At 40.0% G+C, this 12,486-nt stretch overlaps 1 protein-coding gene across 10 annotated transcripts in view; it reads left to right on the top strand.

Moving 5' to 3' along the window:
• Positions 1 to 5,255: 5,255 nt before the first annotated feature.
• The window catches only part of LOC109963902 (uncharacterized), a 39,576-nt gene continuing 32,345 nt past the window's right edge, over positions 5,256 to 12,486 (top strand). For 3 of the 10 annotated variants that reach the window (XM_020606831.1, XM_020606830.1, XM_020606833.1), the window contains exons 1-2: positions 5,258 to 5,660; positions 6,745 to 7,063. In XM_020606831.1, the coding sequence (XP_020462487.1) occupies positions 7,037 to 7,063 (27 nt within the window). In that variant the 5' untranslated portion in view covers positions 5,258 to 5,660; positions 6,745 to 7,036. Of the gene's footprint in view, positions 5,661 to 6,535; positions 7,064 to 12,486 lie in introns of those variants that run through there. The other 7 variants (XM_020606825.1, XM_020606826.1, XM_020606823.1 and 4 more) reach the window with 5 other exon arrangements.

The following is a 12,486-nucleotide window of genomic DNA, read 5'->3' as shown; positions in this document are numbered from 1 at the left end:
TTTTATTTTATAGCACACAAGTTTACATACTTGTATGTCACAGTTATGTTTACATAGTTACATATCACCCTATGTGTTCACTGAATCACTGGTCAATATATAATGTGTTAGTCACTGAAACGGTTCAACATTATAGAGACTTGTTCACTAAATCACTGAATCTCATTAGATTTACAGCACAGGCTAAGAGAGTCCATAGTTAATTTATTATCACCACCTGGCTTAAAAAGCCAGGGGAGTTACAGTTCAGTGGGACCCCAAGGTTATTTATACAGAGATTAGATCTGGAGGCTGGAAGAGGAGAAAGCTTCAAAGGTAGAACCATTATGTACACACACACACACACACAGAACAGTTTTAAGTGGTGAAACGGAAAGTAATGCCTAATATGGAGCAGTCAGAAACAAAAGAATAAGTGAGTGTCTATGTAGGATTTAAGGCAGTACAAGTATTCCTCCCCTTCCTAGGGCGCTGTCCTGTACGATTGGAGCAGGAAGGATGTACAAGGACGGACGGACTGAAGGACCAATATCGGGAGAGTTAAGGCCAAACCACGGCTCCTGCCCAACAGTTTTTGACCAATTAGATAGTAGCACCTTTTCATATAAATATTGTATACCGATAAGTTGAGTCTTTTCTGTTTCTCCTAAACAGTGAAGATCCATGTGCACATGCTTATTTTGATACGTTAATGCATAATAAATTTCACACTGTGAAAAATCCTTTTGTTATTCTCTTCTCAAATAAAAGAACACTGTTAGGATGACTCGAACACAGAAGCGAGCGAGTCACAAAAATAGACGGACCCAGGTGGCTGACTTCGGTGCAGACAGTGGTAGTTTTATTTACAGTGATTATTAATGACAAGAAATGAACAGTGGAGAAATGCAGGGACCGGGTGTCGAGCAAGGACATGTACACAGTCAGTGATTGATATGAGGTGAAGAGGACCGGGCTGCAGACACTGGGATACACTCCTGGGCTGGTCGGGTAGGATAATACTGAAGATAACAGAAATGTAAACATACGGTAAGTAGAGAACTGTGTATCGACCTGCAGGTTGTGGTGGAGAAGAGTGTAGGAGGTCCGTGGTCCGAAGGAGCAACTAAGGCGAGGAGGGATAAATCCAAGCAGCTGGAGAGAAGGAGGCAAGACAAAACTAACATAGAGTCAAAGGAACAATGGGTAACAAACGGGCCTGATAAATGCTGGAAAGAACTGGCAGGGGAGTGAACGAAGAGCAGGGACTAAATAGGGAGAAACGAATCAGGTGCAGCTGGTGGTAATCTGGGGTTAAGAAACAGGTGTAAAGGAAAACGTGATCAGGGTTAGGGAGTGAAAACAGAGAGAGGGGAGTGAGAAAGTAGGTGCAGCCGGGCAAACCTGACAAACACGCCTCACAGTAGTACTCATCTAGTCACTACATGAAAATGAGCAAATGTTACTGAACTCTCCTCATCAAGCTTTAACAAGAGCAATTTCAACTCACCAAAGTGGCAGAAAATCAGACAGTAAAAGTCAGTGGGCTTTGCAGACACTCAGCTCTGTGAATTATTAACAAGGGTCATGACTTTTGACACATTCAGAGAAAAATCCGTTCAGACTGTGGGTTGGTACATTCAGGTTACAGGAGGACAACGTGATTCACTGTATCCAAATCATTTAGCAGTATGCAAAACTTTGTGCTACCCTGTCACTTGCAGGCCGTAATTTATTTCCGGTTGGAAAAGGGCTCTAAGAAATTTGGCCTTTTATTCCCTAATTCTTGCTCCTTGCATTACGATGCATTCAGCACCTCACTGTTTCAGAATGTGAAAACAAGCAACCTTAGTGAACTTAAATAAAGGATGAGAAACTGAACAAATGTGTTTTTTGTCTTTATTGAGTACACAGCCAATGATCTATCATCCTACTCTAAGGAGAGCGCTCTGCCCCAGCTCAGGCCATGAGCTACTTTAAAGACTTAGATAAGAGAGGCCCTCTGCATGATCAGGAACCATGGGTCAAGTTACAATGTCTTATTTTATATAACACTCACACACACAGAGCATTCAGTATGCAGGCTCAGACCTTAAGAGAGAAAATAAACTATTAATTATAAGAAAAACACATTATTACACCCCAATTAATAAATGAGATACTTATATGATAATCAAACTCAGCTCTTTGTTTGACCATTACAAGGAATGTTGTGATTATCATTACTGTATGTTATGTCAGTACTGAAGTACGAAGTGGGCACTATGCCTCATTTACTTACTGAATAAACATTTCACAGAACATTTATCTCCTCCTTTTCTCCTGTTTATGTCAAATTCTCTGTTTCCCATCAGTACTAACATTCCCCTTTTTAGGAAATGCTTATTCAGTAAGATATTCATATCCAAAACAGGACATGACCTCCCGGTCATAAATACTAGTCTCCATGGTGTTTATGCTCCAGCACACAAACACCTCTCACAGTTTACAACAGTTTACAAAGTAAAGGGCAGAGCTTGCAGGAGTAAGGCAAGCATCTCACTCATATTGTGATCTATAACTATTAACTACATGTGTAATATATATGTATTTAATGTATACACTCCTATTGTACTTTATTATATGTTAACTATACTTGCTTTAACCACTACAATACAGGCAAAGGTGAGAAATTTGACTGTGAGATGATCCCAGTGGCCTTGAGTGAAGGAGAGAGCTTATCAGTCTGTTACTTGGACGGCTGTCTAGACTGAATGTAAGCACTGGGGCACCTGCTGCACTCGAGAGATGGAAAGATAGAAAGAACCTTTTTTTGATGTTATGTGGAGAATCATTAATTTTTCTTATTTGTTTAACAACTGACAGTTCAGAGGCCATTAGTCTGTCTGGTGACTTCAATATGTCATCTGAGGACGCCTGCCTGGCACAGTGGCACCAAATTAATATTGTCTAAGTGTCATCTTTATTACAGATTAATGTGTCTGCTTGCCACTTCTTGATGGGTTGGACATATTTATATGACAGATTAACATGTTGCATGTCACTTCATGTCACCTTAAGGGTGTTTCTGCCATGTTTATGATGTCTGGATGGTTTGTACTGTACCATTCATCAGATACATGTCAAGAAGGTATTGTTTGCTCATTTGTAATGTCAGTCTTGTAACCTAGCCTTGAACCTGAAGGAGTCAGCATGACTTCCATTTGCCTGGTGAGGTCATTTTTATTTTTTTTTAGAAACCTATATTGACCAATGAAATAATAGTATACAGTAGGTCAGAGAGAAGGGTGGGATGATACAAGCCACAGGCAAGGAGGAGCTATAGAGGGAGCTATAGAGGGTATAATAGGGATGTCTTGAGCTCTGCAGCACTTCTGCTCCATGGACCAGAAACAGATGCTATTGGGGTGTTTTTGATTTTTTTACCCCCCAAAAATCTTATATTTTGCAACAGACTGTTTAGACTTTGACTTTTGACAGCAGCTAGAGAACTGTGTGGGTGAGAGCTGGACCAGGGAAAAGCTCTCCCACATCACATCTATCACAGGGCTGACACTTAAGAGACACACAACCACACACCTAAAGGGAATTTAGAGTGCTGTGTAAATGCAAGTTCAGTCACACACAGAGGGGTGCCCCGCCTGATTATAAATATTATAAATAAATGTGAGACTCTATACTACCCTCTGGTGCAACTATATTCATGCCGGGAACTTGCTGATCATAGTAAAACCCAGAAAATCAAATAAGCGTGAGGAGCAACAATCCCTTAACGCCCTAAAAGTGGCTGAGGTGTTTCTTTTAGACTACATCATATATAATGACGAGTTATACTTTCTTCAATGGTATGGTTAATGCCAACATGATAAATGAAGTACATGAAACTATATGGAAACCAAACACAAGTAGTTCAAACTATAAGTAAGAAAACTAAGGACTACCATAATAAAGCAATCAACCTCATGACCTCCCGTGATCTGAAAAACAATTAGATTTCATACCTTATAAAACACAGAAAACCAAAGGATTCTGTGCCAAAAATTAAATGGATGCATCAAAAGTAATCAAAATTACAGATATAATGTAAAACATGAAATAATGAAACTATGATCATGGGTATAATTCACATGTAAAGTATTTCAGTAGGTGTCACAAAGTAGCTCATTTTCAAATGATGCTGTTCACCTCCTGAATGAACAAACTGTTGTTAGCAGCATTTATTGGCCATTGTATTCAGTTCTCTTTTATGGCCCCAGGTTCCAGGAAGACACAGGACAGGAAAACTGCAACGAAACGATGTTGTATTGCGAGAAATGACATCAGGTTTCACATGGTTCAGAATTCACAGCAAGAGTCACCAATCAACCTCAGCTGCATGTCTTTGGACTGTGGAAGAAAGCCGGAGTAGGCAAGAGAGAACCCACGCAGGCACAGGGAGAACATGCAAACCCTAGGCAGAAAGACAGTGGGTGGGCTGGGACTTGAGCCTGGAACCTTCTTGCTGTGAGGTGACAGCTCTAACCACTGTTTCACCTGGAACACACATTTTGATCTTCATTTTTACAGTGTATTCACATTCCAAGTGTCATGTCAGTGGAGAGATGAGGACGTTCACATTTGTTGGATTGGAAATTGGAAGGAACATGTTGTAACCAGGCAATTTAGGAGGCTGAAATATACTAGGATATCAGGTTGTGCAGACAGTGAGGTGCATTTCAAACTTCCAATTTCATTATGATAATAACCAAGATGCATGAGGTTTTCTGGTTCAATTATCTGTACAACCATGACTATTGTGGTGGTGGGAACGGGGCAGGACCCAATAAAGATGTCTGGAGACCAGAGAGTAGCTTCAGAGAATTCTTTATTTCATGCAGCATGGAAAGAAGTCATACACAGCTTTGTAGTCTGCACAGAGTTCTCTGATTAACTGATAAAGGGGCAGTCCCTTTATACCAAAATAATACAATACACATCAATGAATCTCATAACATTATCTCACATCCAACAACTCTCATACTTTCTCCAGCTACCATTGCAACATTATAAGTACAATAAGACCTTGAAACTTGGTGAGAGGTCCTGTGGAATATTAAGTTGTCTGAGACATTGTAACTGAAGCACCAGCACCGTTTTCTATGTACTTATAAGGAATATAACCTTCCTTAGTGAGAAGCATCAGCACTGTTTCATATAATTGAACTGAACAAGAATGTAACCTTCAACCATGTTTTAATCAGTTGCAATGTGTGTTCACTCTAAACTGAAATGTACTTTTGGGAGTAGTGCTTAGCACTGCTTCACATGAAGGGAGTCACAGGAGAAAGCAAATGATTGAAAACAGTGGACATAAAGATGTCTGGTTACACTCCACTGTTTATACTTAATGAACTGATAAGGATAAGTTTTAGCTTTCTCAGCATTACTGAGTGTTCATGTAATCATTATGTGTATGTGTGCTTTTGATCACAGGAAAGTACCTTAGTTTTAGGGAGGAAGACTTAAGTGTCATGAGAAAAGCACTGTGTATGGTGGGAGAGAACTTTAGCTAAGTATTGATTGATCTCAGCTGCATCCTAAGGAATGTAAGGAGGCGGGAAGAATAGTATATAACACACAGTGTTGGAGATGTAAGATCAGATCATCTTGGCTGATCTCCAGATGTGCATCTGTGAATAAAGGTAATTAAGTGCACTTTGATATTTGTGTGACTAAATATTCTTTCCATCATCTGGAACCTGATGAGAAGTGGTACACTTCGTCAGACGCTTCCAATAAAACACGAGGGGTGTCTGTTAGGTTATTTCTTAGTTAGATAGATATTCAGAGATTTGTTGTCTAGAAATGTTTAATGGAGACAGGTTGTCTAGCTCAGGCGGTTAACTGTTCAGTTTAATGTGCTTGCAGTACAGACTGCATGTAGGCCAAGGTTGCAGGCAAAGAGCTGTTAGTATTAACTGTAATGCTAATCTTAATATTTGTCTTAATGTGTAATGTCATGTCAAATTGTTCTAGATACACACCACAAAAACAACAGCCACACACCTTGACTTTTCCTCATGTTTTGACTAACGTTATGGTCAGCTGCAAGCTGGCATATCAGGTGACGTCACGGTTTGACGCCCTGCGTAGTATGGGGCTAGCCCAAAATGATTAAAATTATATAGGTTTCTTGGTTCAGGGTCTTTCATCTTCCAAGCTGCCTGCGCGCAGGTTGATGGTGGAAGAGATCTGGACGTGTAATGTTAATTTTACCTGTGATCCTCTGAAAAAACCAGTACGGTTATTTTTTATAAAATCTAAAGCGGTCTGTTTCGTCTTATTGTGAGTTCCTGGTTTAAAAGAGCCGGAAGAGGCTTCATAGAGAAATAGAAGCTTATAGTGTCCGACCTTCTCACGATGCACGGAAATCTTCAAACTATGCAAACCTAACTGATAAGCTGTTCAAAATTAATTCAAGCTGACTGATAAGCAGTGCAAAATGATTACAGGTCCTGGGACCATTAGATTTGCAAGTTTCAGACTATGTCCATAAAAAACAATCATCAGTTTTCTGTGTGAAATGACCTTTTAACATTATGATGTACCAATGTCCGCTATGCTGACAGCCACACTATGAATAGACATAATAAAAAGGGGAAGCGAGCCACTCACACTACAGAATGTTGTGCTGCGCCACTTGTTCTTTCCACAACTTCCAATACACGGTAAATTAAAGTTTAACCTCAACTGTACAGACATGTGAAGTCCGTTTGCCTGTTGCAGGATGACCCAGTCGTCGATGGGAGGGAGGAGTCGCATATTCCGGTGCTGAGAGGAAAATCGCGGCTGAACCCGGACTGTCGTTTTAATAGTGGGGAAGTTTTACCTCGGAAAAGAGGAAGCGGTTTTTGAGGAGTTTGTTTTCATTTGGTCTCCAACACGATGTTGACCGCTACACACCAGAGTACCCTACTTTTTTTTCCTGCAGTTTGTTAAATAATTTTGCCGCCTTGCATTCACTTCCCGCCTGGAGATAAGTGTTTTTAGTTTGTTCACGGAGCAAGAACTTTTGACCATGGAGCACTACAGCCTGCGATGCCAGGTGGGTGAATCTACACTAGTCAGTCCGGCTGGACTTGTTCATTTTGTCTGTGTATTAGTAGGCCATTTGGGGGATTTTTGTTGCACTATTGTTAAAAGTAAAGAAAATTCTCAGTTAGCCTTTTTTTTCTTGTTTGTTGTCAGTTAGCTCTTCGATACTGATGTGTCTATTCCGACTTAAAACGGCCAGTTTTCAAAGTAAACGGTGAGCGGCAGTAACTAGCGACAATGTTGTGCAGTAGGGGTGGGCGGATCGATCCTTAAGTATCGATACATCGATTCTAGGCGTTGTATCGGTAAGGATCGATCCTCACATAAAAATATCGATATTAAGGGTTTTTAAAATTTATTTAGCATGAAATATATTTAAAACGAGCTTGTATAGAACTCTGTCTCTTATGCAGCTCCTTTCACATGCACATTGTTCACCCCTCCCTGCTTTGCTGTGTTTCGTTGTCCTACCGTCACGTGACTCAGCAGCGCCATATCCAAGCAAGCAGAGTCTTTTAGCTGCAGTGCCAGTGAGTGAGAGGTGGTATCAAAGGAGTGTTGTGTGGAAGTATTTTACAACCTTTAATGAAAACACAGCGAATTGTGATATATGTAAGAAGGCCATTCGCTACTGTGGCAACACAACTAATTTGCACAAACACATTAAACAACATGAAAAAGAGAACAACGAACTGCAAAAGCAAAGAAGAGAGGAGGGAAATCCTCCAGACAGACCCCCGGCAGTGAGACAGACGTCACTGGCAGAGTCATTTGAGCTTCAGAGAGGCAAAGAATATCCAGGTAGCTAACATCGGTGAAAATATGTTTTTGTATGGTGTCCGAGTATGGGACATCATACTTGGTCACCGGTCACGTCCTTTCCTTTAAATACAGTTATTCATTGATTGTTCATGTTAGTCACAGTGCATGTTAACAAATAAAACTTTAAATTTTAAATAATGTATTAGTATAAGTAAGATGGATAAATGCAGTAGAAGTATTGTTCATGCTTAGTTCAACTAATACTGTTAACTAATGTTTACTAATGAACCTTAGTGTAAAGTGTTACCTGAAAAAATATATAGGAGCCTTGCTGAAATGATCGCAAAGGACCCGCAACCACTCTCTCTGTCGTTGAAGATGAGGGTTTTAGGAATTTTGCTTGGTATTTTTGTTTAGTTATTTGCACTTTAATCACTTTATTTTTTCACAAACAATTGTGTGCACTTTGTTTATAAGCGAAGACAGTGTGCGAAAAGGGAAATTATTTAATCTGTTATATTAGTGAGTCTTAACAAAACAGCTGCTTTGTTTTCTAGTAATAATTTAGTGCACTTTATGTTTTGTTAAAGCCAGTTAAGTACTGTTAAAGGGAGAATTTTGTTTTGTTACTATATTATTCTTTAATGTATTTTAATTTATAGTATTATTCTGTTTTTCTGTTCTTAATGCTATTACTATTCTCGATAATTTCATGCACAGTTCATGTTTGCAAATTGAGTTTATTATAATAATATATTGTTTTCATATTTGAAATATGTCCTGTTTTTTTTTTACCTGACACATGACTAATTACAGGCACACTAAGAGCAAATCACAACATCTTTTAATGGTTATGAAAATGCATTCAGATTTAGCATAATAATTATGCAATCACTTCATAAATTTGAAGTTAAACACTGATATCCCCTATACAAGAAAGTGAATGTAATTTATATTGTGTGCTTTAAAAAAAATATCGGTATCGGTATCGGTGATATTGGCCCTGTATTTACTTGGTATCGGATCGATACCAAATTTTACAATATCGCCCACCTCTATTGTGCAGCGCGTAGAATCTCGCGTGCATATGGACAGAAAATCACGTTCTTCTCTACACATGCGCATTAGAAGCGCTTGGTGTTTAAGCTCAGTGGGGAAGTTGCACTTCAAGTCCAAACAAGTCCAAATCTCTGATAGTTAGTAAACAATGAAGGAATTACTGGCTAAACATGAAATGTATAAGTACAGTGAATCCAGCCCGTGGTAAAACACAGGAAATACAAACTACACACACTTCTAAAAGAACTGTGCTCAGTACTAACAGACATTCTTCTGGTTTTATTACTTGTTGCTGGTTTATATTTGGAGAAGCATAAATATTGCGCTTTACCTGGAAGATTGTAAGAAAAGAGTGTGAGAGAGAGAAAATGTAAAACTTTAATAGAAAGTTTTGTTTTTATTACAGTTTAATTTTTCATTTTAAAAAGGTGCAAAAATGTCTTTGCATGCTGTCAATTACAATTCTTAGAAAGAAAATCTGAATCTTAAAGAAAATTAAAATCGGTACATCTCTACTAACAACTTGAACAACAGCCATCATTCTGAAAAAAAAAAAATCTAAACTGCTCAGAGCAAAACTGGTAAATTGATTATACAAAGCTCATTCCAGCATGATACCCCCTCATGACTATCTGAACTAGCATGTGGTAGGTAATTCCAGAAATGAATGAATTCTACTACTGCCATAATGCTACTTAATATAGCCCAATCATTAATTAACTAGAGCTACTGGTTGAGTTGTACATCTGAGGCTCATTCATAAAAGTTACAGAAACACAAACCCGGGTGGCTCCCTCCCTCAGACAAGCTGCTGGAGAAGAGAGACCCCGGAAACATAGAGCCTAATACATTTATAAGGTTTTGGGCTAACCCCTTACACAAAAAGATATAAAAACATCAGGAGTTGGAGACAGTCCGACGTCTCCTTCTCTTATCTAGAGCTCCACATGCTTGGAGCAGCTGGACATAACAAAATGAAGAATTCCATGTGTGTGTATGTTGTTTTCGTGATGTATAACTAAAACATTCATTCAGACATAATTCTTACACAAGATTAATACAAGAAAACAATTGGTGTCAAGGTACACTTTTCAGAATCAACATTATCTTCTAACCTTGAAGCAGAGCAAACTAGAGCAGACTTTGAATCTTACTAAACTACATTACTAACACATTAAAGTCTAATAATTATCTGACTAATTTATTAATTTCTAACACCGGAAAGCAGGTTTAACAAACTCTGAAGTGAACACTGACCTCTGAGTTGAGATGAAAATAGTGGGCTTTTGTATCCAGAACAGCTGTTCAGATTCAGTCTAACATGGAGTGTGTTCAGTCTGAAATAAGTGCACGATGATTAATAAAGCCATCATCAGTGAAACTCCAATACTACAGTTCACCATGGCAGCAGGTAAATAAATAGCAGAGGTGCCATTTCAATCCAGTGGACCTAGAAATATTGTGTGATATTGACCATTTGTTAAAAAAACAGCAGCAGTGAGAGAGCCTGAGTTAGAGAACAGAGTCAAAACAGTGTTCCATTTTAGTAAGCGTAATCCACTCATTCTTTTGTTTAGCAGATGTGGATTTCTTTAATGGATGGTAAAGTGCTGGAATTTATTTATTTATTCAGCTATCAGATGACGAGGACACTGTGCTGCTGACAGTGGAAGATGAAATCAAACCAATAGGATGCAAGTTTATTTATAGACCTCTGATAGGAACCTCATGTGGTGACTGCAGTCTCTCTCCATACAATGACAACCAACTGATCATAAACATGGAAACATTAGTAAAGATAGGTGTTGGTTAACAAATGAATACGCTACTATCAGGAGGGAGGACACAGAGAGCAACTCTGGGTGGGCAGGTTTGATTGACAGAGGAAGTTACGACTGACTCAGACTTAACGTTCTGTTTCTGGAGCTGCAACCTCAGAGTTTTGCTCAAATCAGGGTGAATGAACTCAGAGTTTTTACTAAACGTACTTTCTGGAATAGCCCCCTGCACTGGAAGATGCCACAGGTTGGCCAGCGAGATGATGAAAAATTCAGCCCACCATTTAAATTTCGAAAGTGACATATATTGAAGGGAAAAAGCAAAATAACAAGATATCAGTTTTAGAGCGCTTGCAATGCTTTTAGCTGTTTACATAATTTTATTATTTATAAACTGTTTCACTCCCCACCTAAAGTTTAACACTAATTATTCACTATAACCTTAAGATTCATTTTAGAACATGATGTTCCCTTATGTTTTGGACACTCGGGTGAAGAGAGGGGCTGAGCTGTCAACTGATCATCACCTTGTGGTGAGTTAGATTCAATGGCGGGGGAAAAAGCTGGACAGACCTGGCAGGCCCAAACCCGAGGGAGACTGGAGTCAGAATGGACTATGTTTCACACCTCCGTTGTCAGGGTGGCTGCTGGGAGCTGTGGCCGTAAGGTCTCCAGTGCCTGTCGCGGCGGCAATCCCCGAACTCAGCGGTGGACACTGCAAGTAAGGGATGCCGTCAAGCTGAAGAAGGAGCTCTATCTGGCCTGGTTGGCTCATGGGACTCCTGAAGCATCTGGCAGGTACCAACAGGCCAAGCGGGACACAGCTCTGGCAGTCATCATGGCAAAAACTCAGGCCTGGGAGGAGTTCGGTGAGGCCATGGAGGAAGACTTTCAGTTGGCTTCAAAGAGATTCTGGAGAACTGTCCAGCAGCTCAGGAGGGGGAAGCAGTGTTCTGCCAACACTGTTTACAGTGGAGGTGCTGTGCTGCTGACCTCAACCAAGGATGTCATCAGCGGGTGGAAGGATTACTTTGAAGATCTCCTCAATCCCCCGACATGCCTTCCGTAAAGGATTGTTAGAAAATAACCCAATTCTTTTGTTGGAAGCACGAGAAGTGAAGACAGGAGAGGACTGTTTAAAATCAATAGAAAGTTTACTGAAAGTCTGGGCACAGGAAAGTCTTACAGCGCTGGGATCAGAGAGACAGAGCTCCCGAGAATTCCATTCTCTGAACCCCGAATTAAGTTCTTACAATACATTTTATCTTCTTGGACTGCTCCGCCCTGGACAGGGCTGCAACCTTCAATAGTTCGTGATCCTATTGGTCATTTGGTGTGAGCTGGAGCACACACTTCCATGTTGAAATATGATAAATCTAGGTATGTGTGTGTCTCAGGTGGCAGCTTGGTCTTGATCAATGGACCCCCGAATAATGGGTGGGCCTGAGTTGTAGGCACCCTGTGTGTGTGATGCTAATAAGTATGTTAAATTGGCCAGGTGATCATCTCAGGTTGTAGCCCCCGGCCTCTGCAGGACATCCCAAGACAAAGCAAAGCTTGGGATATGCTAAGTGCACCCTGTGTGTGTGATGCTAATAAGTATGTTAAACTGGCCAGGTGATCATCTCAGGTTGTAGCCCCCGGCCTCTGCAGGACATCTCAAGACAAAGCAAAGCTTGGGATATGCTAAGTGGGTCAAGGTGTGAGTGTAAAACAGGCCTCTGCTAAAATGTAAATAGGCTGTCTGGTCACAAAGAGATGCAGACATCCTGTCTCTACACAGAAGTTACAGCATTCAAAGTCAGCAGATTCTACTTCATTACAGTTGTAAGAT

This window comes from Monopterus albus, unplaced genomic scaffold, assembly GCF_001952655.1.
Source record: "Monopterus albus unplaced genomic scaffold, M_albus_1.0 scaffold82.1, whole genome shotgun sequence".
NCBI lineage: Eukaryota > Metazoa > Chordata > Actinopteri > Synbranchiformes > Synbranchidae > Monopterus > Monopterus albus.
This window is presented reverse-complemented; position numbering and strand designations above follow the sequence as displayed.